Below are 27,553 nucleotides of genomic sequence, written 5' to 3'. Positions count from 1 at the left end.
AGGGAGTCCAACCCCATAGCTAGTCCGGCCCCGTAGCGTAAGCCGTCATTTAGGGCCATAGCTCGATCCTGCCCCATAAGCAGGGTGCTGCCCCCCAGAGCTCTGTCCCGCTCCTCGAGGCAAGAGGGCGGCCCTAGAGTGAGTGCTGCCCTACAGGGCCACAGCACCACGGGTTTACAGCTCTGGTCTTCCCACGTATAAGCTGTGATTTAGGGGCATAGCTCAGTCCTGCGTCCTACGGCGCAGAGCTCTGGGATGCCCTATAGCACACGCTGTACATACCCCAGCCCTTAGGGCTGCAACTCTGCCCTGCACTGCAGCAGGTGCTGCCCGGTGGCAGCTGCTACCACACAGCTGCCCTGCACCCTAGGGCATAGAGCTCTCTGTTGTCTTACAGTGTGTGCGGTCATGTAGGGTGCTGCCATGCCCCTCAAGCCTTGGGGCTATAACTCCTGCCCTACAGGGGGTGCTGTCCGACAGGCTTATGGTATAGGGCAGTGCTGTTCCATCCTGCCCCAGAGGGCTGTAGCTCTGTCCTGCCCTAGAGGAGGGTAGGGCTAGGCCTGCCTGGCCCCAGAGCAGCACCTGAGAGCTGTTCTGGGTACCCCTGGAAGCACCCATCCCCACACAGGCCTTAAACAATGCTTTGCTTTTTATTAAAGTTCTTCCAAAATGACAACAATAAATAAAAGAAACGCCGAGACCTTCCACGTATCGTACATACATGGTGAGAGGGGAGCTGCCCTGGGGCTGGGGTTCTGTAAAAAAAAGACAGGTGAGGGCAGCAGCAAAGGCTAGGTGCAGGGACAACAACATGACACTGCAGTGACACTGCATTGCCCTGAACTGGACCCTCATGGAAAAAAAAACACAAAACAAGTTAAAATAGCACTGCTGGCTGAGCGAGTGCAGGGTGGGACTTGCTTCAGCTCACGCAGCCCCGTCACCTCGAGCACGAGCTGTTCCGGGGCCAGGAGCCGGTCCCTGGCCGTGGGGTGAGGGGGCTGCCGCTAGTTCTGCCAGTACAGGCGGTCCTGGGAGGCCAGGCTGACCTTCTGGTGGTAGTCCTCCAGCTTGTCGTGCAGCTTCTGGTAGAGCTGGGTAAGGGGCAGAGGGCGGTCAGAGAAGGAAGAGGAGGCAGCGGGGCTGCCCCTTGGGGAGCCCCCCCTCGCTCTCCCCCACCTACCATGACGTTGTAGTGGTTGGTGGTGCTCTCCTGCAGGGCCTGCAGCAGCTGGTCGATGGCGGTGTAGGGGAGCCACACCATGGGGGCCGTGGCCGACAGTGGATGCTGGAGGGGAAAGGAACACTTGTGCCGTGGGGACGGGGGAAGCGCCGCTCCCCATGGCAAGGAGGAGCGCACGGCAAGCGCTTTGACACCTGCTGGTCCTGCTGGAAGGGCTCTGTGGAGATGCCCAGAGCCCAGGCTGCTCACCTCAATTCCAAAGTACTGGTGACCCTTGCCCAGCACAGCATCTATGTACTCCAGGACCAAATCCGCAGCCTCCTCCAGCAGGTCGTAGTTGAGGTAGAGGCGCAGCAGCTCAGCAGCATCCACTTTCTGCAAGCAGAGCCGGGGTCAGCCCGGCTGCTTTGGGCAGAGCCACCCCAGGGCCAAGGAACTTGATCCAAGCCTCAGGAGCAGGCACAGAACATGGGAGGCGTGTTCCTGAAGCTTGCGTCTCCTCCAGGAGGTGCCTGCCTGGGTGCTTTTTTGGTCCAAGCCAGCACGCAAGCCGTGCCAGGAGGTGACGCTTGCCCTGTTCTCACCTTGTAGCTGTTGATGAGCCAGTTGGGCAGAGGGATCCCGTGTGCCAGGAGCTTGTTGATGACGCAGCGATGGTACAGGCTGTTCTGCGATGGGTAACGCTCCAAATAGGACGACAGCAGCCGCCAGGCTTCATCCGTGGCGCTGCAAGGCAATATTTCCCCTCAGCAGCCCTGCCAGCAGCTGCGACTGCCTGCAGTGCCACGGCATGTCCTGGGGGATCCATCCTGCTGCCCAGCCTCGTGTCCCAGCAAAGCAGGTTGTGCTGTGCACAGCGGGCTGAGGAGAGCACAAAGCACGGCTTTCTGGCCGCCCCAGTCCCTTAGGTCTGCTTTAAGGCAGCCACCACACAGGAGTTTGTGAGCCGGCGACCCTCAGGGCTCCTGCAAGACGTTGCCTCCGCACAGAGGGGCTCCGCTCCCCTCCACCAGGGACAAGGGCTTACCTGGACTCCTTGGTGGTAACCAGCGCAGAGAGCTGGTTTGCTGCTAGCCAGTCCCAGGCCTCCGCTTGCGCTGCCTCCCCTCCCAGCTGCAGCTTGATGCACCTGGAAGACAGAGCAGTGCAGACGTGGCTGCCTTCAGCCCTGTCACCCGGCCTTGCCACGGCTGCCGCTATCAATGCCGCCCCTCAGAGGTCCAAAGCAACCGCTACAAATTAACAGGCTTGGCAGGGAAAGAGGGCTGCTCAAGGGATTCCTGAGCTGCTCCAAGTGCCCAGGACTGATGTTAGCAGGCTCTAGGGCTTGGGTAAGGAAAGCTCTCTGTGCATCCAGCCATAGGAAGATGTTGCAGCAGAGCTCCCCAGGAGCTCCGCAGGCACAACATAACTTCTGTGAGCGCGGAACAGCAGTGGAGAGGAATCCTGGGGCTGGGGATGAGCAGAACAAGCAGCTAGCACAGAGACCACAGAGAAGAGCCTGTGCTCTGCCAATCGCTGTTTGAGAGCTGCTCAACACAGCTTGAACAAATCTCCTGCACGCAGCTCACTGAGCATCAGCAGGAGCCAGCTCACCAGAAAGGTTTCCAGCTGCTGGCTGTGCCTGGGTGGGATCACCTGCGACTGCCAAGTGTCAGCCCTCTCCTCGCAGAGGAGAAACCTCACCACTGCTGCTCAGGGGGGCTCCTTACTTCCCCTTTTCAGGTGTGAAGAGGAGAGAACCACCCCAAAACCACTGCCACAGCAGCTGCTGTTGTGCAGCTTTTAGCTACAGCAAGCAGCCAGGTCGGGGCAGCAGCCAGGTGCACCCCACAAACACAGCACAGGGCCTCGCCCCCACGGGCTGCAGAGCCCCGCTACGTACTTGAAAGTGAGCCCCTCAAAGACGGGCGTCAGCGGCAGCTTGAATGTCTGGCACAGGGTGATGGCGGTGTCGAAGAGGCCAGCCCGGACCAAGAGAGCAACCATTTCCTTGGGCGTGGAGCTGCCTGGGGGAAAGATGAGCAGATGAAAGACAGCAGCAACTCTCATCGCAGGGCCTGAGGCTTTTTCAGCCTCAGAAGCATCTCAGGAGCCACCCCTGGGGGGCCCACTCAAGGCAGCAATGCTCCCCATTAGAGCACAGTGACACAGGGACCCATTTCTGCAGCAGCTGGAGAGGGACACAAGCAGCAACAGAGCCCGCAGTCAAATGCTGCCACTGTTGGAGCAAGCAGGGAGGGGACAGCCCTGTCACAGCAGAGCTGTATCCCAGCAAACAAGGCACCAGCTCAGCTCCGCCAGCGCCAGCAGCAGGGGCAGTGGCAAGATGCAAAATGAACCCGGGATGCTCGGCTCCCCCCGCTGAGCAGTTTGTCCCCAAACCAGCTTTTCAGTCCTCTAACATTCCCTTACTGGGAATTAAATCTCCTTCTGATATTTACATGGGAAAACTGTGCATGTGTGGCACAGCTTGTACCAGAGAGGAGCAGGTTTCTGCTCCTCAACAAGGAAAACCTTTGGTGAGCTGCGTGTGGTGAAGCCCTGTTGTCCAGGGCAGTAATTTAGGTCTTGCCAGAAGTGTTTCTTCCAGGACTCTCCAACCCTGCTTGATTTGCAGGCAGTTTCCACCAAGATAAGAGGATGCCACTGACCCACCCCCTCACACTGCAGTGTGGCAAAGCCACAAACCACGGACAGCTCAAAACTGGTTCTCCCCATCTGCCTCTCCAAAGCTTGGAGGCAATGTTTCACACCTGGAGGCAAACTGCACACAACCTGTCAGCTCCTGGTTTTGTCTCAGGGTCAGAACTCACGGCTGCTTACTCACCCAAGCTATGACAGAGCGCTCTAACTAGCAGACACCTCGGGGAGAGCGAGGTGGCTGCTCTGCATCCCTCTTACCTGCCACAGCGGCTGTTGACAGGTCATGCTGCACCAGAGCCAGCCGGATCCGGGCCAGCACACACTCCTTTTCCAAATCCTCTAGCTCCAGGATCTCGATTTGGCGCGTTGCTGTAACAGATGGACATGAAGGGCCCTCGGCGTTAACAACAACTACAACAAAAAGCTCCTTTGGCAAGGTGCAGAACCATTTCCATCTCTCTGCCGTCCTCTGAGGAGCCATAGCACAGAAAGTACCAAAGGAGGGATCAGGTTTTGCTGCCCTTCTTTGCTGCCTCAAACTCTGCTCCTCTTGTCCCAGACCTCCCTCTGCTGTTACAGATACAGCTTCCCAAGTCACCTTGTGCATGGAAACTATGCATAGAAACAGCTGCTGCTCTGCCTGCCCGGCACGTGCTACAAAGGAGCTCATTCAGAAATAAAATAGTTTTTAAAAATACCTGACCTTAAGCTATTCTAGAGTAATGCTGAGGGTCAGGAGCCCAACCTGACCATGCAGGGCAGAGGCCTCGCCAGCAGAGATGAGCTACACCAGCAGGGCTTCCAGAAACACAAACAGGAGTTTTAGAGAACTACTAATTGCCTCACCAAGGTGTTGTTTGGTGGTTCTTTTTAAATTAGATTTCCACTGACCATATATCAAACCACAGAAGAGGGGGCACAAATTCCTCGGGGAAGAGCCACGGCACAGCAGCACACTGTAACCGCGAGGCAGCAGCACTGGCAGAATTAGCTTGCTTACAATCCCCCAAATTATTAATCTGCCAGAGATGAGCTGCCACGAGCCTCCTCCCAGCTCACAGGGGAGCAGCAGAGCTCCAAAGCAAGGGGAAAAGCTGTAGGGCCACAAGATACAGGGAAACACCAGCACCGGGCACTTACTGGGAACAGCCGTGTACTCCCCATCGTGGCTTCTCTTCGGGGATGCTCCAGGACGCTCATACTTGCAGGGGAAAAAGCAGAAAGAGGGCTGATGCCCAGCTGGCTTCTAAAGGACAAAACACCTGACACGCTCCAGCCCTCAGCTCTCCTTTCAAGCCTTGATTTGAATCAGAAAAGCCGTGCAACTGCTGGGCAGTTCAGGTTACATTTGTTTATCTCTGGCTATCAAACACAGCACAGTGTTAGACGATCAGGCTGTGGTCACCTCGCCACAGATCTGAAACACAAAGCGTGTTTCAGTAATTCTCCTTTTGACTGGCATTTCAGCTGTTTGGAGTCATCAGGGTCTGATTTGTCCTGAGCCAAAAGCATCATCTTCATTTCTGTGGAACTTGCAGGGGGGTAGAAATACTTTTTGCACCTTTTACAGGCGCGTTTCTCTCCTAGAACTGAATTCCTCTCATGCTCCTCTCCGCATTAGGAATGGTGTGGGCCACATGAAAGCTTTGCAAGTCTGACACTGAGCTGTCCACCAGCAGTTCCCTGTATGCACCAGCCCCCTCCCCAGAGCTGTCCTGGCTCCAAAAAGGGGCAGTGCCACAGGGGTGATGGATAGGACTGAGGTGCGTGCTGAGCAGGCTGGTCAGCAAGGTGGGAGAAGACCTCTGCTCATTGCATTGGACAGGATTTTGGAAGCACCCTCCTGCAAGTACAGCTCTAAATGACCCTGCAGCCAAAAGCTCAGAGCTTTGGTAGCAAGCTCAGCGTTTCCTACCACAGCTCCTGAAGCTGGCTGCACTATCCAGGCGTACTCCGGGCGGATCAACCGTAAGCAGTTAATGGCAGCGAGGAAACAGTTCCCCTGCTTCTGGAGCCCCCGGACCGTCCGCACCTCCCGGCCCAGGCGCATGCCGTATTCAAACATCACCGATCCAGCTGCAGAGACAAGAGGGGGGCATCAGCTCCACTGCCCGTCCCTGCTGGTCCCGGGGGGCCGGGCAAGGAGCATCCCGAGCCTTACCCTTGCGGTAGTTGTGGCGGTAGATGTGGAAAGCGTAGAGCAGCTCGTAGTAATTGTGGGTCATCAGGTCCACTGCTCGAGCGTGGGACTCGATGATCCCCACGACCTGCGACACAGAGAAGCTCAAAAACCCTCTTCAGAAGAGCTGCGGCCCCCTCCTCCCAGCGTGGGATAATTAATTACCTCGTTATGGAGGTTCACGTAGGGGAACTCCACCAGTTCCTGGAGCTGGGAGCGCTCACAGAGAACCACCACTAGCTGGCGCAGACAGTCCAGCTGCCTGTGGAGGGAAAACACACAACCCTTCTGGAAGAGCGGAGCAAGAGGGACACGAACAAACCCACCCCCAGGGTGCAGGTTTTAAGCCGTGAATACGCTGCTTTGTGGTGAGCACTGGGGGTTTTGCAGGCTTAGAATAAGGAGGTCCCTTCAGGCTTTCCCTGTGTTGGTAACAAAAGATCCTGGACAGAGATCCCACTCTCTGCCTGGGTTGCTCAGGAGGGCAGTCTCCCTGCCCCAGCTCTATTTGGTAAGGTTTTCTCCTGCTTCTATACCAAAACTCATCCCTACTTCTTCCCTGAACGTCCATGACTCCAGCTTCCAGCCGTTCCTGCTCATCACATCCTTCTCTGCTACTCTGAACTTTCCCCTATCCGGTAGGTACAAGCCAAAATTAAATCCCAAATCTTCCCTTTATTAAATGAAATTGATCAAACTCCTAAAGCTTTTCAAAAAATAGTGCTGCATGCAGACCTTTAGCATATATTTTTTTGTTCCCTGAATCAAGGGAAGAGTTTTTCTTTCAGTTTCCACTTTTGAGGTAGTGCCGATCACAGCAGTTCTTACTAAAACGAAGCACGCCTTCTTAAACACGCCTTTACACAAGGCGAAGCTGAACAGCTCAACGCAGCAGTCATGTCCCACCCTCAGGTGCCATCTTCCTTTTGGTTTAACAGAAAAATTGGAGGAGACAGGCACCTACACGGACTACCAAGACAAGCGAGCATAAAGGCACAACTGCCGCCTACCTGCTTGGATCTGGGTTCTGCGTTAAGGCTACATATGCTTCACTGTTGTGTCCTAAATCCAAGTGGTGTTTGAAGATGCAAGTCCTCAAGGTAGCCTGAAAACACCACAGAGCACGGAAGAGCACGTTTTAAGTTACAAAACTAAGAAATTCCCGTGTAAGCTCTCTGAAGGAGCATCTCGATGCCAAAGAAGTAACCCGTACCTGGCTTCTCCAGTCATCTGCCGACTCCATGATGGCCAGGGAAGCCAGCTGGATGACCAGCTCCGGCAGGCCAACCATGTCCAGCAAGCGCAGAACCTGGAGGCGACAAGGCTCTACGTGGGCTGCGGTCCTACCACAGGGGTCAGGCTGGGGAGGTTTTAAGAACTACTCCCACCCCACAAACCATAGAAACAGCCAAGAGACTTTTGCCAATATTTCTAAGCGGTTAGACCAAAAACCAAAACATTTTGGTAAGCTGCAGGGGTCTGAACCAATCCTGCACAACGGGCCCAGGCCGTGGCCTTTCTGAAGGATTCACCTCTGCTGGAGCGTGACTTTCCTGAAACATGAACCCCTGTGATTACAGTAAACCCCTGCGACAGGGAGGTAAACAGTTCTGTCTTGTACAGTTGTGTGCATGCTTGGGGACAGAAGTTCCCTCTCCAAGGGCACTAGACAATTCTTGGGCTTTGAGCTTTTAAAGTCAGAGAATCCCTTACGAGGAGTCTAGGTCCAAGCTTGCAGCCTGTCTGAACTACAGTATTACGTGAGAAGAAAGATCCTATCTCAATTTAAAGACGTTAATTTTAACTCCTCTCAAAGCTTAATAACCTTCCCTTGAGCAGCATCTTACGTCTAGCCTGGACACGTCTGGCTTCTCCTTCCAGCAGCTGGATCCCACAGTCCTCTGCTGCTAGGAAGTTAATAGGTGGAAAGTCCCTAGCTTGTGTGTTGTAGTCACCTCATCATCACCCCCCAAAGGAACTAAACGGACTGTGCTGGCATTTCCCCCCAAAAAGACAATGTTTTCCAAGTCTGAAGTCCCCTCCCCAAAGGCTGAGCAGGAAGCCCCTCCGCAAGCAGCGCTGCTGTGGAAGGACTCAGTGTGGATGTGCTCGACACGCACACCGGATGGGCTCAGCTGTACCTTGTTGTAGTACTGCAGGCGCGGCGTGGAGACCATCTCGCCCTCCTCGGGTTGGATCAGCCTGTCCAAGAACTCTTCTCTTCCCACCTCTGAGGCGGCTTGGCAGAAGCAGTCCAGAGCCTGGAAGCACACCACAAAGCAGCTCGTGTGCGCCCCTTGGGGGACTGGCCCAGCCTGCCGTACCAGAGAGACGGCGCTGCCCGTTCCAGCACCGGCCCACGAGAGCTGCTGGCCCCACGCTAACGAGGGCTGCCCCGAGAGCAGATCCCACTGTCCTCCTCCAGTCCTGCTCTTTGCCCAAAGGACGCAGAGCTCGAGACTGATGTTTCCTGCCCCCACCACAGAAGGAGGCCCCAGACCCCCAGTGCTGAGTGCCTCACCTTGTGGCCCTCGCCCATGACGAGGTAGCACCTGCCCATCATGAAGCAGCAGGAGCCCATGTTCACATGGCACCACGGCTGCAGCAGGCGGATGTACTCCTGCAGGAAAGGAGGAAGAGGAGTTTCAATCACCACCTTTTGCAGTTTTGTTTCCCCAGTCTCATAGTTCCCTTCAGCATAGGTAGAGGGAGACATCCCCACGGCCTCCCGGGGAACAGCCCGCTGTGAATAGCTCTGGTGCCTGTAAGAAACGCCTCAAACAGCGCCCAACATCCCAGAGTCGCACACTACACTCTTGACAAACTTGCTGCAGGGAAGCGTTGCACTGGTGTGCACAGAGCATGAAGGGGAGCACACACGTGTGTGAAGGCACCAGGAGGTGTGAAGAGAACGGTGTTCGTGGAGCAGGGCAGGGGAGGGAGAGGAGCTGAGGGAGACCGGAGACCACAAGCTGACAGGAACTGGTTGGAGTGCTGATGGCACCGCGGACACACCACAAATAAAGCCACACCACAGACGCTGGCCGATACAACAGGGCGATACAACTCGCCCCGGCCCTGTGGCTGCTTTGTCAGGATAAAATAAAGGCTGCAAAACCTCATCACCTGTCAGGGAGGGGCTAGGAGATGGGATGAAGACTCAAGAGCCAGCATCCCTCATGCCTGGGAGAACTGCGTTTGTTCCACACGCTCAGGTGTGCCAGGCCCACAGGCAGGGCTCTGGGACGCAGCAGGAAGGACGTGGAGCCTACCCCAGGCACAGGTCTGTAAAAAGCCACGTGGTAACGTATCCTCCGAGCCTGGATTCCCTGCTCAGATTAGCCGGCTACAACAGATAAATCCCACCCTGGACTCACTTGGCAGCTTGTTATACACAACAAGCACCAAGGATGGGTTTGGCCCTCGGCCCAGGGCAGCGTTTTGGTCACTGGCCCTTCTCTGCACGCGCCTGATACTCGCAGGGTGCTTCCTGCAACCGCCTCTATTTGGGTCACCGCGTGCGCACTCACAGGCAAAGCTGGTGTTAGCTCACCGAGGTCAGCGCACTTAATCCACGTTTACGTGACCGACTGGGATCAGTAAGCGTAACAGAAGGCAGCAGGGAGGAGGAAGAGCCTGCTCCTGCAGAGACAAGTCTCTCATATCTCCTCGAGGCGGGATGCAAGCGAGGCAAAAGCAGTAGAAGGAAATTCAAAGCGTGCTCACGCCACGAGAGCACATACGCCAGGAGGCAGAGCGATGCAGCCTGAACCATCCTGGCATTTCCTGGCTCAAAAGCTCTGTGGATTTGACATTCTTCTCAGCAGCGAGAAGAACACAAAAGAAAGCAGCTCAGCCCCCAGGTGTAAGGGACTGCAAGAATAAAAGTTCTGCTAAACATAGGAAAAAACATCTCATTAATAACAGCCTGCCTAGTCCTGAGTGCCTGCCTTGAGGACTGCCGTCAGTAGGGGAATGAAGCGTGTCACGTGGCGCTGCAGCCAAGAAATCACGCAGTTCTGAAGTAGAGCAGGAGCAGCTGCAGCTACCAAGCCCCTGGAGAGCACGGGAAGAGACGGTGTTCTCAGTTCCACAAGGACAGGGAACTGCCTGGGGGATCGCACTTGATGATCTTTCAAGGTCCCTTCCAATCCCTAACACTGTGATTCCGTGGTGCAAGAAATAACCCCTGAAATACAGCAGTCTGTGAAGACACCTGAAAAAAAGCAGCTCACTGGGCACCGCTACCGGGACACAGAGAGCAGGGCTGGTGGGGATGGACACCACCTACACCCCGTTTTACTAGTGAGGACATTTAAGAAACGGATGAGGCCTCGTGAAGCTTTATTTCTGCTGCTAGGTTGCAGCCAGCCTTCTGCATCCCCTGACCTGGGGGCAATGTGCTGGCCACGGTACCGCAGAAGAGGGATTATCAGCAGCTAATGAGCTATTAGGTTACAGGCTCGCTGCGAGAGTCAAACAAGCTCCACAAGGATGCGACCTGCCCGCAGCAGCCTCCCAGGGCTTGTCTGACAGCAGGATGCACTCCCCCATGAAAGGGGCACGCAGCGATCCTGAGAGCTTGTGCCTGGATTTGCTTGAAAACAAATGAAAGAGGAAATGCATGAGGCAACCTTCTTAAATAAATCCAAGACAAACTCTGCTGAACTTTTCAGGTATGAAATATTTCATAGAGAGCCCTTTGCAGGGGTTGAGGTGGCCACTAAAAGGAACAGGATGGATACACAAGAAAGATGAAGTTATTTGCTACCTTACAAGTTGTTCACCGGGCTGACACCGAGACAGTTTTAGATGCAGATCTGACAACTGCCCAGAAGAACTCTTCCTTGCAGCCCACTTCATTTGCAGGGCAAACTTCCAGCCCTGCACCTCCAGAGGGGAGTCATGGGAGCAGAGTGCTTGGAGAGGTCAGTTTGTGTGCGAGCTCAGGGGGCAGCACCCACGGGAAAGCAGAACAAGATCCAGCAACCGGACAGGTGATGCTTTGGGTAGCTTTCTAAACATGGGGTAAAGGCAGCTGTGCCCAGAGATCACGCTGCGTTACACCTCTGCATTGGCCAAAGCACAGACCTGCTACTGAAAAAACCCCACGTGTGGAGAGAGACTATTGCACTCCCTCCTGCTCTTCTTCTTTCAGCTCCTGGAGGCAAAAACAGCACTGGTTTTGCAACCCTGCTGAAACGCTGCACCCCAGTGAGTCTGCTGAGGAGGAGAGCCATGGCAGGGTCCAAGTGGAGACATGCAAATAGCTCTCCCGAAGGGACTGCTGGCAGGCAAGACTCAAGAGCTGCAGCCGACACAAGCAGCTCTGCGTGGAAGGGAAGCAGCCAAGCAAGGGCTGTTCTTTTCAGGCTCTTGCTGACTCCGGGGGCGCTTGCCTGGCAAATCTCTCCTGGCCCAGCAGCACAAAGCGGGGTGCCTGGTGTTTCGTGGTGCTTCGCTGCACAAGCATGGATGGAGAGGCAGCGCGCGGCACTCACCTGCAGCTGGGTGTACTGACAGCTCCCCATCAGGCACTCCGGGAAGAGGAAGCCAGGATTGCTGGGCCATCTGAGCCGAGGTTAAGGAACAGAGGACGAGCTGTTTCAGAGAGCTCAGAGCATTGGTCTGAAACTCCGCACACGCTCTTGTTCAGTTTGTGGGGGGAAGGAGAGAAGATTAAGCTGCTCTTTCTACAAGTCATTATTCTGTAATAAGATTTATCCATATTAGAACAAAGCCATTAGTACATCTAATCCACAACTGCCTGAATCGTGTTACCCTTCCAGATCTCCCAGCATCGCACCTCGCCAAGTCAACTTTCCAGAGCTCAGGGGCTTAAAGTCAAAAACTCAAATCCTTTGCTGTGCGCCTCAACAGGATGGATTCTGTGAAATCTTGGAACCCCTACAAATCCCATTAACGCTAACAAGTCTCTTACAAGAGTCTCTTGTTCAGGAGACCTGCCTTCGAAATTTGGGTGTGGGAAACTTTAGGAACAAGAAGTTGGGCAGCACACCGCCCAATGGCTGGGTTGCAGCCCAGAGAGAGCACACACCTCGCGGGGGGTTCAGGGCCAAGGATACAGGAGCGGCAGAAAGTCTGCCACTATCGCCGTGATGAGATGGGGCCAGTTCAAGCTTGTTTCAGCCAATGAGGTGTTGGGTTGCAGGAAGAGTCGAGATACGATGTGCTTTCTGGCCACCTCCCGAAAGAAGAGCTCCACGATTGTCTGAGGGCTGGATACTAAAACACAAGTTAAGAAGCACGGAGAACAGAGCCCGCAGCAGACGCCCCAGGCTTTCTGCACCAAGCTGCCACGCTGGGCTCATCAGCGCAAGCGTCGCAGGTTGAGCCAGAGCAAAACAGTAAGCACGCTCAGCACCCAAACGTGTTGGTTTTGGATTTCTCCTGACGTCTGGTTAAGTCAGAGGGAGCAGCAGGAGATCAAAGAGCCACATACTGCAGTGTTTATTAACCACAGCTCAATTATAACATGAAAAAGAGCTGCGCTCTCTCTCTCTCCAGTTGTTCTATTTGCAATCCATCTGCAGCTCCCTAACACGAGTGAATGTTTTGCAGGGCAGGGCTGAGGGAGTGCTGATTTTGCTATCTGGCTCTCTTCAAATGCCTCCCTCCTCATTCCAGTCCCCTAAGCAGCGCAATCTCTCATTAGCTAACTGTTTTCAACGCCTCTTCCCGAGCTGCCACCTCCTTTCTATCTTCCCCACGTTTCACATATTTTTCCTGCAGCACAGTGGCCAAACAGGACTTTCCTCATGAATGGGCCAAGAAATAACCCACGACACTGGCACACACAAAGGATGTTTTCAATTTTGCTTTCAGGCGCTGACATTTACGTCAAGGCAACTGCCTCCTGAACCAGGACACTCACAGAGAGTTCAGACTCCGAAGACAGAAAGAGCACAGATCCCCCAGGCCTGGCAGCAAGCAGAGGGAATTCTCCCCAAACTCGCTGCCCTGCACACTGGTGCCACCACCACTGAGCTTCCCACTTACTTTTTCAGTTCTCTGACAGGTCTCAGGCGTGAAATGCCACACAAATTAGCTACAGCAGGCTCTTACCTGTGCTTTCTCCTCCTCCCTGCCCTGCTCGTCTCCGCTCTCTAACTATTTCAAGGTACGTATCCCTTAATTAAGTTCCTTTATATTCTCCCCCAGTAGGATTTCCACCCCCCTCCCCTTCCCCCAAACCGGTAGCTGGAAGCGTAACATCTTCAGTGCTTTGCAGCAAGATTTTTACGTGAATAAATTATCTGCTGCAGTTCCCCACTTGAGCTAGTGGCCATGAGCAACACTCACCTCAGAACCTTCTGAACTGCAAACGGTTGGAAGCACAGGCATGTTGGGGGATACATTCTGATATTCTCTCCCTTCCCTAAGCTGCTGCTCCCTGCTGCTCCTATTTGATAAAGGCTAGCAAGCAGGACAGAGCTGGTGTGACCCACTACACTCACTCCAACATTGCCAAGACACTTTCTTGTTGTTGTTAGTGAACAGCAAGACAAAGAGCTCCACGAGCTGGGGCTGTTCAAACATGCAAGCCATTAGCTCACTGCATTAACCATTTCCCTTGGGTGACAGAGGGGGAGTTTAAGCAGTATAAGTAACAGAAACCAAGGGCTGGCAGACTGTGGACGTCTTACCTAGTTTATGGGTTGTTAGAGCAGTAGTGTCTGCTAACTCCAGCACAGAGAGATGCTGCAGATTAGATTCCCTAGAGAAGAAAAAGCCATCAGTGAAGAGACAACAAAACGCCTCCTGCTTTAATTGTACTCATTGTTCAACTCAAATCACTCCTACTGCTGAAAAAGGCAACAGCGCGCAGAACAGCGAGACCTCTCACGGCAGAATTAGCACAAGGCGAAGAGTCAGCTCCAAACACAGAAAAAAAAACCCTAGCACAAACTGACTCCGAGTGATATTCCCACAGCAACCACCACCCCCTTGTACTGGGAAGGGCATTTCGGGTGGATTTTGCAGCAACCTGCCAAGTCAGAAAGGGCAAGGTAGAGACTTACAGCGTGTCGACAGGGACGTCCGACGCCAGGCACTGGCTGGCCCACCTGATCAGGTAGTACGACAGCAGCAGAGGGGAGGTGCGGTGCAGCAGGTCCTGCTGCGACTGGAACAGCTGTCCCCCGCCCAACACCATCTGCAAGCAAAGCACAGGGGCTGGCACACCGAGAGGCCAAGCAATAACCCATGCACCTCGGTACCAAGGGGTGAAGTCAATGTTTTTTTGGCCCAGGTCCCATGGGGAAAGTCAGGCAGGCAGAGCTGTGTGCAAACAGACTGATTGTTTCCCTCCTCTGGCAGGGCCTGCTGATAGCAGGGACAGCAGCAGCAAGGTGCTTGGCACTGCTGCAGTGAGTGAGAGTGAAATCACAACTTTGCTGCAGCAATGTGCAGGGACTGCATCCTTTTTTTTTTTTTTTACCTCAGCTAAGAGCGGATGACACAGGAGGAAAAGCAGTCCACGCTTGTGAAGGACACAAGGTGGCAAGGCAGCAGCTCCTGCATCAAGCAAGCAGCAGTCACATGCCTTACGGTCAGTCAGAGCCTGGCTCCAGAAGGGCACCTTGCAACGTGCTTTAAATGCCACCAGGGCAACCTTACCCAGGAAGAAGGGGATTTCTTTTCACCAAGGGAATTACTACAGTAGCACCTCTGAGCAAGTTATGCTGCCTTAAACACCCCTGCCCTTGCCTGGGGACCTGCTCCCGTCAAACCATCAGCGCCACGGCTCGCGGAGCCGCACAGCCGCAGCATCGACCCGGAGCGCTCTGCCCCACAAACACAGCTGCCATCACAGCGGCTGCTGGCACTGGCTGGAGCAGACTCACAAGGAAGGCAAAGCCACGGCCTGTGGGTAACCGCTGCTGCTGTGAGGCAACAGAGCTGCGCGCTGCACTGCCGGAGAACAAGGCTGCGATTGTCAGCTGTGCGTGCCGGGCGCGCAGTGGTGTGGGAGGGATGGGGACTAGATGGGAGCTGTACGTGCTCAGGCAGCCCTGTTTCAGATGGGAGGCTGGAAACGATGCCCTCCTCCCTCAGAGATTTGCTTCCTGCTTCCTGGACGCTCAGCGTGGAAACAGGGAGGTTGGGCATGAGCAGCGCACCGCTGCTTTGCTTAGGATGCCAGGAGCGACTGCAGGAGAGAACAGGGCTTGCCCATGCCCCAGGCTAGTTCAAACAGCCATCAGTGCTTTGTGGGAAAAGCTCACAGTCTGGCACCAGCGGAACCCAGACCCAAAGTTCAAAGAGCATACTCAGTAGCTTCGAGGGCTGTACTCACAGGATCTCCGAGCCGCAGCAACAGCTGTTGGAGGATCAACAGGTCCCGACAGATCAGGAAACGGATCGTGGCAATCTTACATACCCCCCAGCAAACCACGCTGACAGCCGTACCGCTGCCGTACAGCTGGGTGAGGTTCATGCGCATATTTAGAGGATGAGCTGAAAGGTAAAGTCACCGCGATAAGGGGAGGAACTAGACCGACAGGAACACTCGCTGAGCGGCTGCTTTCCCAGCCCAAGCGCACTGCTGCAGAGCTTTCACCTCTTTCCATGTCAGCGTCTGTCTCGTAGTCCATTTCTCGGATGAGCACTCCGATGGCATGGATGGGGTTCCTGATCTCCTGCAGTTTGCTGTGTATATCCTCCATCACATTTTCCCTGAAAAAGAAAAAAATGACAAGATGAGGTTTAAACTCAAGAGGGCTCCCTTTCCACCCTTACCGATCCTTTCTGGAAGGGAGCGTATCTGATCGGCTTGGACATTCCTGAAGGGAATCCTTCTGGCTCAGCTTTATGACAGTGCCTGCAGGGACCGGTCTATTTATTCCACTCCCCCGGGCACCAGGAAATAGCAGCCAGATAGCTGGCATTCCACGGGGAATGATTTCAGGAGGATAGCACAGTAACCACATGGCTTGACCACAGCTCTGACCTTTACCTGCTGTCTGCAGGCTCTTGCTTTCCACACCACAACAATCACCTCATGAGAACTTGTTCATCTTCTGCCCTGCCTCACCCCAGAGTTGCCAAATTTTCCGGTCAGGAGGGCCCCAGGCAATAGCGGGAGGAAAGGAGGGGAGACAGCAGTGTTGAAATCCCTGCTAACGGGACCAATACTCATCCAACCCCTGAGGGGAGCTGGAAAAGTCTCCTGCAGCACTGGGAGAGCCTGCATGTTCCCAATGTGCTTTGACGCCAATGGAGGACATCTCCAGGCAATCCCTGCTCAGCCATCCCTGCCTGCCCGCAGGGGAGCTTCTGCGGAAACATCTCCTTACGTGTCATTAGCTATCAAGTCCTCCAGGATCTGCTCTGCAGCCTTTTCTGGAGGCTGGAGGCGGGAGCAAGCCATTTCCATTATGAATGCCATTTCCATGGAAATTGATTCTCCGATCAGTCGAAGGCACTGGACAAGACAGACAACATCACGAGACATCTCCAAATCTGCAATGAAAGAATCTAACTGTATATTTACAAGAGATTTCAAAGCAAAGATGGGAGGACCATTCAAAACCACTTAGTTCAGACCATCATTGGCAAGCCACCAGCAGCAGAGCGGTCTCAGCCCCACGTGTCAAACTGACCCTGACCCCTTAAAATCTTGGCAGTCGACAAGGGAAAGATTTGGGCTTTACTATTCAGAAGATAAAAATACTGATGCAGCAATTAAGCCATCACATTCCCAAAGAATTTTCTCTGCTACAGGTAGAAAGGAAACAAATTAGCGTTTCTCTGCTCTTGCACTGCACAAAGCAGAGGGCTCGAATAGCTCAGCCCTGGGGTGTGCGTGCCAAGCAGGAGCCACTCCTGCTGCAGCAGTTACCCTTTCGCAGCCGAGAGAGGATTTTCACATTCTTAGAAGCGTTCTGAAAATTCATGGCCGGGGGTTTACAGAAAAAAAAACAAACAAAAAAACCATCCCTGCTTTGCAACGCAACCCTTTGTGTATGTGTTTTTAAAGATCAAGTCACTTTTTTGAGAAGTTTGAAACAGACACAGCAGGCACTGCCAGACATGGCAGGCACTCCCAGAACCAGCCCAGGCCTCCAGCTTTCCTTCCATCAGAGCCAGAAATAGCTCAACCAAGTGGATGATGATGATTCTTATAAATAATAATAAAAAAGAGTCACTCAAGCATGAAAATGGAACTTAAGTAACATTTTCCACTGCCTTTTTTCTCGTGAAGCGTCATTCCACAGGCAGCAAAGCATAGAGGGCACTGTGGTGACAATACTAGTGCCAAGTCTTGCTCTCCCTAGCATTTACTTCCAGGGGACCAGGAACTGCCCAGTCCCTCTCCACGGCTCACCTGAAAACATTTCAATAAAAACCAAATTTGCAGAACTGAACAATGGAGCCCAGGGCACCAGAGTGTGTAGAGTACTACAGGTTTCCTTCCCATCTGTCATCTTTTCAAGGAGTTCGTTCCACCAGCAAGGCACAGAGACCGGGGAATTTTACCAAACAGAAGGGCTCGCACCGGTCAGAGCAAGTCTGGTGGGGCTGGCAGAGCTGAGGAAGCATCTGATTGAGACAGAGGTAAGGATTTGTCTCGGGGGTCACCCATAAGACCCCCACCGACGGGGTCACCAGCTAATGCAATATAAAAATAGGAAGGATTTTTGATGGAGCTGCCCTCCTGGCCTGGGCTTAGATTCACCTGGCAGCTTTTCGAGACGGATGCAACAACGCAGCGGACAAACACGCTTCTGAACGCCAGGCTCCCCTGAAGGACCTGCCAGGTCTGTCCCACAGAGAGGGGGCACGAAGAAGGCACCAGCAGCCAGAGCCTACCCAGGCAGTTTGGAATAGCCCAAGGGCAAAGGATCAAGCCACTGTCACCGAGCAACACATGGCCTGAAATCTAGGATTCTTCCTCAGTAAGTCACCGGAGGTGACTCATGTCAGATTTGCAGCCTCGACATGATTTTTTAGTTCCTGCTCTGGGCACCCCAGCAGGTTTCACAACATACAGCTCCCTACAAGTGTCAAAATTAGAAAACTACCCAAATACAGATAATCACGGAACAAGGAGCATTTCAGGAGGCCACTACAGAACCCCCTGTGTCCCTCCGCCACAGATTTCCCTGAAATGCAGCGTTGCAGCCTCCCCCAATGCCAGAGCTGTCTCCTCACTTACCATCAAGGATGGCAGCATCGTCCTCCATCAGCAGGTGCTCGTTAGAGAGGAGATAGAGGTGGTCCACCAAGGAGCAGGGCACAAGGAAAGACAGGGACCCCTAGAAAGGCAGAGACAAAGCTCTTCTTTGAGCTCCCCACATCCACCCCTTGGTCAGAAGCCCCCAGAGATCTGCATGCCGATGGGACGAAGAGCCCAGAGCCGCCGCTGCCCGGCCTCACCTTCTTCAGCAGGCACACCATGCTGGTGTAGGGGTTCAGGTGCAGGGCCAGGGGCCGCGAGAGCGCTTCCTGGTACTGAAGGCAGCAGGCATAGAACTTGGACCAGAACTCCACCTGCAGCTGCCAGAACTCCTCCGGGGAGCACTCGTATTCTGTCACGCTGCTCTGGAACTAGCAGGACCAAAAGAGGACTTCAGATGAAAACAGGCAGCGCACGAGAGAAAAACCTGAACTGCTTGGACCGCTGTTTGTCCCCTATGAGCAGGGGACATACTATAAGTACACCGTTAAGGATCTGTGAAGATCTGTTGCAGTTCTCTTCCCCATCTCCTTACAGAGGAAGATATTTATTTTCTTCCACAAAGGACTCCAAAAAAGATAAAAGTAAATGAAAGAGAGAAGAAGTGAGGATTTTATTTCCTTAAAAATCACAAAACCTCAAGTAACTTCTTTTGAGAGACACAGGACAAAACACAGCCTGGGGTCACACTGCATCTCACCTAACTTCACCGCACTGTCACAATACCACGTAAAAAGGATGTTAAGAACAAAACGTCACGGGAAAAAACCTCACCTCGTTTTCCACAGCTAAGGTAACCTCTTTTTTTAACTCGTCCCATGTCAGGTCCATGTGTCTCTCAGTTCCTTGAGAAAAGATCTGCAAAGCAACACAGGAAACTTTTACTTTAAGCCAAGAGAGCTGCCTTTCCAAGGTTCAGGCAGCATTCAGCAACACAGAACAATCACGACAGCACCATCCAGTGATTTGTAGGATCAAAGTATGAAAAAGCACGGCTGGCTGCTAAGCACAGGGCGCACGGAGGTACAGCCAGCTTCACTCTTCCTGTGGAACCAGAGGAAGAGCCCGTCCTCCTGGCAGGCAGAGCACTGGGAAGAAGGGGAGCGCTGCACACCATCACACCAGCTCTCTTACACCTTGCCATAGGCCTCATAAGGTTGCAGCACACAGAAACTGGAAGAGTAGCAAAAGTTTGGCTCTTCTCATTTTCCTGAAAAGGCACCACCGTGTCGCCTTGCTCTGCCCTTCAGTCCCAGAGCCGCCAGAGCTGAGCAGATCTATCCTGAGGAACAGCACTACAGAGGGAGGAGCGCCTCCGTTCACCTGGCTCCAGCAGCAGGCAGCGAGCTCAGCAACCTGCTGAGCTCTCCAAGGACAGCAGCTACTGGAAGCCAGGTTCTGCCTCCCGCCGCCAGCACACGCTGGCTGAAGTACGGCACAACAGCCGCCGACTTGCTTCAGTGACTCCTGACAGGTCCGCGAACTGCCGCATGCAAATTGGTGCCAGCCAGGAATGCCAAGCTCACAAAGAAACCATGAGTAAGGGGAAGCGGAACAGAGAGCACCACAAAACGCTCCCTCGCTAACCTGTAAAGCCTTCTGGATAGCTGCGTTTGTGAAACGGCCAGGCATGAAGAGATACTCTAGGTAGGTTTCCTGTCAAGAGAACAAGACAGATTTACTGAAACATGTGTCGGGAGGAGAGCACTTAGGATACTGCTTCTGGCCCTTCCTCTCATTCACAAGCTCATCCCCTGGATCTGTATTTTTCTAGCTTCAGTTCACCCCCACGCCCTGCTCCAACCTCTCCCCTTCCACCCCATTTGCAGTTCCCGTGGCTGAGCACAGCTCCCCACATGCTCCAAACCTTGTTTATTCACACACTGTGTCTCAAGGCTCCCTCCTGACTGACTGGAAGTTTTTCCCTTCTCTCACCTCCTGGCTTCATAGCCAGGCTTAGTGCCTTAATGCTGTGTTAAGAGCCTCAGGCTTGTCCTCTTTAACTTGGAGTCGTTTTATAAGTGTTACAATACAAATTGTACACCTGAGCTGCCTTAATGTTCTCCTTCTGGGCAGAGAAGCCTCATTAGTTCTCGTTGCTCTTTTATATCCAGCTCACCCTGGGGTCCTGATCATGTCGAACCGTCACCTCCTCCTCAGGCAGAGGCTGCACGAAGACCTGGTTCCACTGGCCCGCAACATTTCTAAGAATTACAAAAACAGGATCAGCTTGGCATTGCAACACTCCAACGGAGCGCCTCCGGGAGCCGCCACCCGAACCCAAGCCGTCACTTCCACCAGCAATCGCAGACTTTGCAGCAACCTCGGGTTTGGTAAGAGGAGCTCTGACTGGTGACAAGCAGCAGATTTAGCCAGCAGAGCTCCACGGTGGCATCCCCAGCCCCGAGCTAACAGCATGGGCTGGGCTCCTTTGTGTACACTGATGTTTTCTCCTTCACACCTGCTCACTACACGACTCTCAGGCTGACCACTAGATTCTCCTGCCTAAACCTGAACGCTCAGCACTTTTTACCCAGTATTTAACTGCCTGGCGTGGATATGCACCGAACCAACCCCCCCAGCTTTATAAAAATAAGGCCGATGTTTTCACATGGCTGATCTTCTCAAAACACGATCTTTCTTGAAAGAGAGCAGCCAGTTCTGCTGGAAGGAGCTGTTGGTAAAGCGCAGCCCTCCCTCGGACGCTCACAGCAAGCCTACTGCCCAGCTCTCTACATTTTTCACATTCCTGCAGCTGAGCTGTAGCTTTATGATAAAGCAGGACAAAAAAAAAAAACACAAATCCCTGTAATCTGCACTGCAGGAAGACACAGCTGTGCATGTGACACGCTGCGATAGGAAGGACTGGGTGCTGCTTCATCTTCTCACCCTCCAGTCAGCAGAGACAGGTAGGAGAAAAGTGGTGCTAGATGGGGGCTTTCAACAAGCAGCGTCCGGGGCTGCTCCAGCTGCCCCCCCGCGAGGCTCTCCCCACCTGCATTTCAGGGCAGAAACTCACTGCTCAAAGTTGATGTATTTTACAACGGTCTGGTTCTCCTCGTTGTGCCACAGCGCCCAGATCTCAGCCGAGGTTAAGGCAAAGTCAACAAGAGTCTCCTACGAGAGAGAGCGCAGATTTACTTCCTTATCGTCCACGTGAGTATGGCAGAGACGCGCGTAGTTAAAAATAGCAAAACATTCCCTCCTATCAGTCAACCATACTTTGGAGATAATTCTTTATTCCCAGTTAAATCCAGGCCTCTTGCTTTTCGGTGAGGAACCCTCCCCCTTATCTTGGTTCTTCCGGGGAAAGCCCAGCCCCAGCACTCACCTGGGAGGAGAACAGCGAGGATATGTGGTCAAGGCTGTAGCGGTTGCTCTCGGTGCTCACCAGCTGGAAGACACAGAACTACAAACACGTCTCGTAAGCCATTTGCTCCAGAGCAGCTACGCCAATAACCAGCGCGTGACGAGGAAAAAAGCTCGCCTCTCCTGTCCCGCTCCTTGCCTGATGCCCCCGTCCCCAGGGCCCTGCTGCTGCAGCTGCCTGGCCGAGGGCCAAGCAGAGCACGCCGGGCGCTGGCCGGACCGAGCCGACGCTCTGTGCCGCGCGCTGACGTCCCTGACTTCAGCCTTGTCGGCAAGGACAGCCTAATCTGCCCCAACTTGAAGGGCTTTTAGTTGTCTTTTGAAAGACTAGACTAGAAAAACAGTAACAACACTGCTGGTTCCTGCTTGTGACAACACGATGCGGGCAAGAAAGGAGATGGAAAAAGCCTTGAATCCTCAGGGCAGCTGCTGCAAACCAAGCTCTGCACGTTCCTACAGGAGCGAGCAGGGCTCTGGGGGTACAGCACAAGTCACAACGCACACAGAGTACGGCTCTGTACCCGAACCCCCCAGAGAAGCGAAAGGGCAAGCTGTCCCACAGATGAGTGCTGCCATCCCTGTCCCGCTAAGTGGCGGTCCTACAGAAAGCAATGTTTGGCAACACGCAGAGATGCGTCTGTGCACCCCCAGGAGCCCGACACACACGCTATCAGCGCTTCCATGCTTTTAGTTCCTTTCAGACCTTTCCCACGGCACATCTGTTCTGGTAGCATCCCCAGAACGCGCGAGGTGAATGAGCAGACCAGCACTCGCAGATCAGCTTAATCCCACAGGGGATTGCACTCCCAGGGCGAGGGCGCACGTGCCTTGCAGTACTTTGAGGACTAAAACATTTACTCCAAGTGCCGCCGCCCCCCCACCTTTCTGCATTTTTTGCCTTATGCACAGCCTCCAAGGAGCACCGATGTAGTTTCAGCACACACCAAGATGCGCTCGCAGCGAGGAAGCCCCGTTGCTCCATACCTGCCCTCGCTTGGGCGCGTGCATGTACACGCCGAGGTAAAGCCCCAGGGACTGGGAGAAGGCCAGCCGCAGTCGGTGCCCGGTGCCGGCCGCAAGCCGCAGGTCCCTGCTGACCGGCATGAACTCCAGCAGATCCGCAACCATCAGGCACATTTGATCCTGCAGGAAACACGGGAAACCTTGCCATGTGCACCCACTACACCCCTCCAGGAGCAGCGTGGCCAAAGCCTGCACAGGTCTACCCCCACGGGGTGCGCATAAAGCTCCCGCGTGCGTACTGGAACCGCTCTCCCCACCTCACCTGTGCTCTCCCACCAAGCACACAGGCTTTCACAGCCCGTGCACCATGCAGCCTCCTCCCCTCCCTCCACACGCACACATTCCAGCGCAGATGGGCCGTGAAAGCAGTTGTGCTGCTCCATTAGCTCTGGCACCGACTTTTGGAGCAAGCCGCACGCAGCGAGCAGAGGCTTTCGTTAACTTGTTGAAAAGGAGCCGCGTTACAACGGCGCTCGTTACCACGAAAGCAGCAGCAAACACATTTGGTGCGCTGCCTCTTACCTTGAGGAGCTCCCACCTGCCTTCCCCAACACTCCACTACGTTTGGAAATAACCCAGTGCTACCTGGTACGCTACGGACAAGGCTTGGCCGGAGAGAAAGGCCACCCGCCTCCAAGGCGCGGCTACGAACACACCATGACAGATTGGACAAGCTTCCCCCCCTGCAGAAGTTCACCCAAACACAGTTCAACAGGAGATACGTGCCAAGAACCCAGTCTTTGCTTTTCCAGCCTCAAAACCATCACCCAAGCAGCGAAGAAAGATGGTGCTCCCTGAGCCCAGGCTTCACTCACCTTGTAGGACCACATCCTAAGCTTGTGGTCCTGGCAGAGAGCAAAAAGAAAGGCATCGTGATCCAGGCAGTGAACCGAGAGGCTGATGGGCAGGTCTGACGGGCCGCCGTCACCTCTGAAAGCACAGGTGTTATTGCGGCACGTTAAAGGGAAGCCGAGGCTACTGCACAGATCCAGGACACGGGGTTTCTACCAGTGTTTAACCTCAGGTTAAGAAAACAACAAGCCAGCTGTCTGACCACGAGGAAGGAGTGTTTCAGGACCACGGGGGTCAGCACAGAGGGGCCCCCACACTGCTAACACCCACTTCTTCACCCTCTTCAGCAGGGCAGCTGCGTGCCCCCCAACCCTGCCTGCAGAAGGCAGGTGAAGGATCCAGATGGAAGCAGGGGCACGGCCAGCCCCAGGCAACGCGCCCCGATGGTCACCACATCACCACTCCCCAGTAACGGGGCCTCAAGTTTGGTCGTGCAACCCCAGAAGGAGCCCAGGCTGCACACAGAGCGCCTGTGTCGTCCACACGTAACCTCTGCGGACAGCAGCGGGCCTGACATTTCGGAGCAAGGACGAGAACGTACAACTGCCGTAATCCTTAATCTGCGCTGGCTGCGAGCCACGTCCTGGGCAAATCCTCGGAGGCCAATTACTCGATATAACACGCTCAGAGACACAGACGCAAAGAGTCAGCAGGCCCCCATTAAGATGAGCTAAGCCAGCCTTCGAGTCCCAGCTCCGGCACTGCGACAGGTCCTGTGACCCAGTTCACTTTTCTGATAGCATTCACAGATGCCGACTTACCCGCCTTTGACTTCAGCCAGAAACAGCACCTCCCCCTACGCGAGGGAATCAAAAAACCAAAGCCAGCTCCACCTGTTTGTCCCCAGACACCAACCTGATGGCAGTCGGCATCCAACCGGTGAGGAAGCGCTGCACCACCGAGCTCTGTTTCAACTCCACCACCGAAACCGTTCCTTGCAAAAGAAAAGCAAGGTTGAAAAACAAGCAGGCCGAGTGCTTGTCAACAAAAGATCTGCCGCCGGCAGCGATGGGTTTCACGGGCACGATGCAGAGGAGATGCTGCGTGCGTGTACACGGGTGTGCAGAGCAGCTGCATGACACGTGACAAAAATCACACCAAGGGAGCTGCAAGAGGGGACGCCGCGCAGCGTGCCCCCATCCTTACCCGGCACGTCGTGAGGGGGCAGCTTGATGACGAAGATGCCCCCCGCCGCAGAGGGCAGCGCGAACAGAGCCTCCCCCTCGCTGCTCAGCCAGGCCGCCGAGGCGACCGAGTTGGACGCCAGGCCCGGCACGCTGGGGATCAGGTAGTAATTGGCAGGGTCTCTGAAGTTGATTTTGCCGATATCTGTAAACACGGACTGAATCTGGCTCTCCATTATCAGCTCCTGAAGAAGGGAAACAGAAAACAGAATAAGCCCCGAACACAGAGGCCACAGAGGAAACAAACAGGCACCAGCAGAGCCAAAACTGCAGCGCTGCTACACGACGGAAAGGATTTTTCACACCCTGCCACTTGTCTTCCTTACTTTTAACCCGTGACAGCTGCTCTCTAAGAGCAGCTCGGGTCTTAGAACACGTGATTTCCCAGCAGAGCAGTCACTCTCGTCCTCCTTGCGTACTGTAATGTCCCCAAAGGAGCCCAGGGTCCAGCAGCTGCCTCGAGCAGACGGCTGCAAGCCCCACAACGAGCCCCACAGCCAGAGCAGCTCCGCAGCAGCACGGTGCTGCCACTTGGAAAAGCTGCTCTGAACTCAGAGCAACAGCTGGGGGCTCCGGAAGGAAGGGGCCAGACAAGATGCACCAGGAGACAGGAGGAAAAGAGTTACAGCAATGGGTAAAGCTAACAAAAGCTTTCATAGGACCCATCTTCCACAGCGGGAGGCTCTGTGCCTCGCTGCACGCACGGGGCAAGCTGCAAGCACAGCCAGACCTCCCCCCGCAGCGCTCAGCCCCTGCCTCCAGCAGTACTTTGTCCCCAGTGTCACAACCCCAGGCCCAAGCACTGCCAGTGGGGCTGCTTCCACCCTCAGGGCCTCATTTTGAGGGGCCAGGCTGGCTGTCATTTAAACCCCAGCCCTCGTCACGCATCCCAAACACGCCCTGGGCTGGGGGAAACCCCATCAGGGATTCCCACAGCTGCTGCTTTGCCCACAGCCTGGGCAAGTTCAGTTCTGAGCAAAGTGGGAGGCAGGCAGCTGGCTTTTCCTATCGGGCTGCTTTTCCAGCAGTTCACATTTCCATGCACAGAGCCGCCACGCAGTGATCAACACGCGGCTGTACCTGGCCAGGAATCAGAGCACTTTGGTCATTTCTGACACTTGTAAAGCAAGTTAACTGCAAAAAAAGCCACCAAACCCTTGGATATCGTTTGACTAAGAAATTAAGCCACAGAGTTCCGCCCTCCCAAAGTCAAGAGACTGACAGGCTCCAGCTCTCTACCTCTAGGAGGAAGCAGGGGTTCCAGCTCAGGGTGCAAACCCCACTCCAAAAAAGAATAAAAATCAGCAGAAGTGCTGCAAAGGCAGCAACTCAGCACCTCCTACAAGCAGACAGCTGCCCTGCCAGTCTTCAAGCAATGCATGACTTCCCCAAACCCCCTCCTCTGTTTTCAGCGTCAAGGACAGCACAGGACAGCCTGGCTCTGCCCACCCCCAGCCCGCTCGCTGCAGGGGCAGAGCGAGCGTAAGGGGCACCCTCGGTGCTGTGCAAACACTTTTCAGTGAAAGCTAGAACATCAGCGTGTTACCAACACTGCTTTGGTCACAAACCCAGAGCGCAGCACCGGATGAGCTGCAGGGAAGACAGCTTGCTCCATCCTGGCCAGAAGCAGCACAGCAGGAACACTCAGGCTCCCGCAGCACCCCGCTTTATGAGGCTGAGGAAAGGCCAAGCGAGCGCTGTGTTTGAGTTGAGCCGGTGGAAACCACTTCCACAGCCCACGTGGCACGGGCACGAGTACTCACGCTGCGATACGAGCAGGCTGGATGGGGCAACACCACCCGGTGCACGCTCTGCACGGTGACCAGCAGCACGACCAGGTGGCTCTGCACCTCGCAGATGTGCACGCCGCCCGGCAGCAGCGGGCAGCCCTGGATGCGCAGCCTCACGGCGTTGTTCAGCAGCTCGTTGTCCAGGGACTCCTCCACCAGCTCCAGCGTGTCCCCTGACGTTGTCCTGAGGGGAAAGAGGTTTGGGGTGAGGGGAGGACCGAGCTGGGGGCAGATAGAGATGGGGGGTGGGAGCCAGGCCTGCCCCTGTCCCCCCCGACCCTACTTGCCCCAAAGCTCCCCTCATGCCCTCAAAGCCCCCCCCAACCCCACCTGCCCCAAAGCCCCCCCACATGCCTCCCTCTGACCCTAACTGCCCCAAAGCCTGACCCTACCTGCCCCAAAGCCCCTACATGCCCCCCCGACTCTACCTGCCCCAAAGCCCCCCTCATCCCCTCAAAGCCCCTCTCAAGCTTACCTACACCGAAGCTTGACTCTGCCTGCCCCATGCCCTACCCCACCCTACCTGCCCCAAAGCCCCCCCGCATGCCTCCCTCGGACTCTACCTGCCCCAAAGCCCCTCACATGCCCCCCTCTGACCCTAATTGCCCCAAACCCTGACCCTACCTGCCCCAAAGCCCCCACATGCCCCCCTCCGACCATACCTGCCCCAAAGCCCCCTCCACGCCCCCCCAGACCCTACCCGCCTCAAACCCCGACCGTACCTGCCCCAAAGCCCCCCCAACCCCCTCGCGCCCCCCGCCAGCACCCGGCTCCCCCCGTCACTCACCACCTGACGAAGCGGTTCCTGGTGGCGGCGCCCAGCTGGGCGCACTCCCGGTAGCAGAACCCCCCTGCGCTGTCCCCGTAACGCCCCAGGGGTAGCGGCGAGGTGCCGGGGGGGCTGAACGCCACCTCCCGCAGCCGCCTCGGCGGGGCCCGGGCCGCGGGGCCCAGCTCCAGGCAGCTGCGCTCCGCCAGCCCCGCCGCCATCTTGTCGGCCGCCTTCCCGCCCGGGCCGCGCGGGGCACCACGGGAAATGGAGGACGGGGAGGGGGGCGTGGCCTGTGAGGAGGGGGCGGGGTCTGCGTGGAATGGGCGGGGCGAGAGCGGAGTGGGCGGGGC

General features: G+C 55.1%; 1 protein-coding gene across 2 annotated transcripts; it reads right to left on the bottom strand.

Moving 5' to 3' along the window:
- Positions 1-648: 648 nt before the first annotated feature.
- NUP160 (nucleoporin 160) lies at positions 649-27,471 on the bottom strand. 2 transcript variants are annotated; one of them, XM_035326598.1, is made up of 35 exons: positions 27,219-27,471; positions 26,405-26,615; positions 24,604-24,826; positions 24,313-24,391; positions 23,421-23,535; positions 22,567-22,725; positions 21,545-21,622; positions 21,233-21,330; positions 20,333-20,417; positions 19,801-19,869; positions 18,988-19,071; positions 18,414-18,584; positions 18,193-18,292; positions 16,331-16,511; positions 15,595-15,710; positions 15,331-15,491; positions 14,054-14,187; positions 13,679-13,749; positions 12,098-12,257; positions 11,513-11,582; positions 8,533-8,631; positions 8,153-8,272; positions 7,225-7,320; positions 7,022-7,116; positions 6,177-6,273; positions 5,994-6,099; positions 5,748-5,908; positions 4,973-5,033; positions 4,091-4,201; positions 3,072-3,195; positions 2,214-2,315; positions 1,771-1,912; positions 1,436-1,561; positions 1,187-1,291; positions 649-1,097 (listed from the first exon to the last, which is right to left on the bottom strand). In XM_035326598.1, the coding sequence occupies exons 1-35, from the start codon at positions 27,419-27,421 to the stop codon at positions 1,011-1,013; spliced, it is 4,200 nt and encodes a 1,399-aa protein (XP_035182489.1). In that variant the 5' UTR covers positions 27,422-27,471; the 3' UTR covers positions 649-1,010. The 2 variants fall into 2 exon arrangements, with proteins under 2 accessions (XP_035182489.1, XP_035182490.1); XM_035326599.1 differs by having other exon boundaries at positions 16,331-16,496; positions 27,219-27,421.
- Positions 27,472-27,553: the final 82 nt, after the last annotated feature.

Source organism: Oxyura jamaicensis, chromosome 5, assembly GCF_011077185.1.
Source record: "Oxyura jamaicensis isolate SHBP4307 breed ruddy duck chromosome 5, BPBGC_Ojam_1.0, whole genome shotgun sequence".
Classification (NCBI taxonomy): Eukaryota; Metazoa; Chordata; class Aves; order Anseriformes; family Anatidae; genus Oxyura; species Oxyura jamaicensis.
The sequence above is the reverse complement of the archived record's forward strand: the minus strand, read 5'-3'. Positions and strand labels throughout refer to the sequence as shown.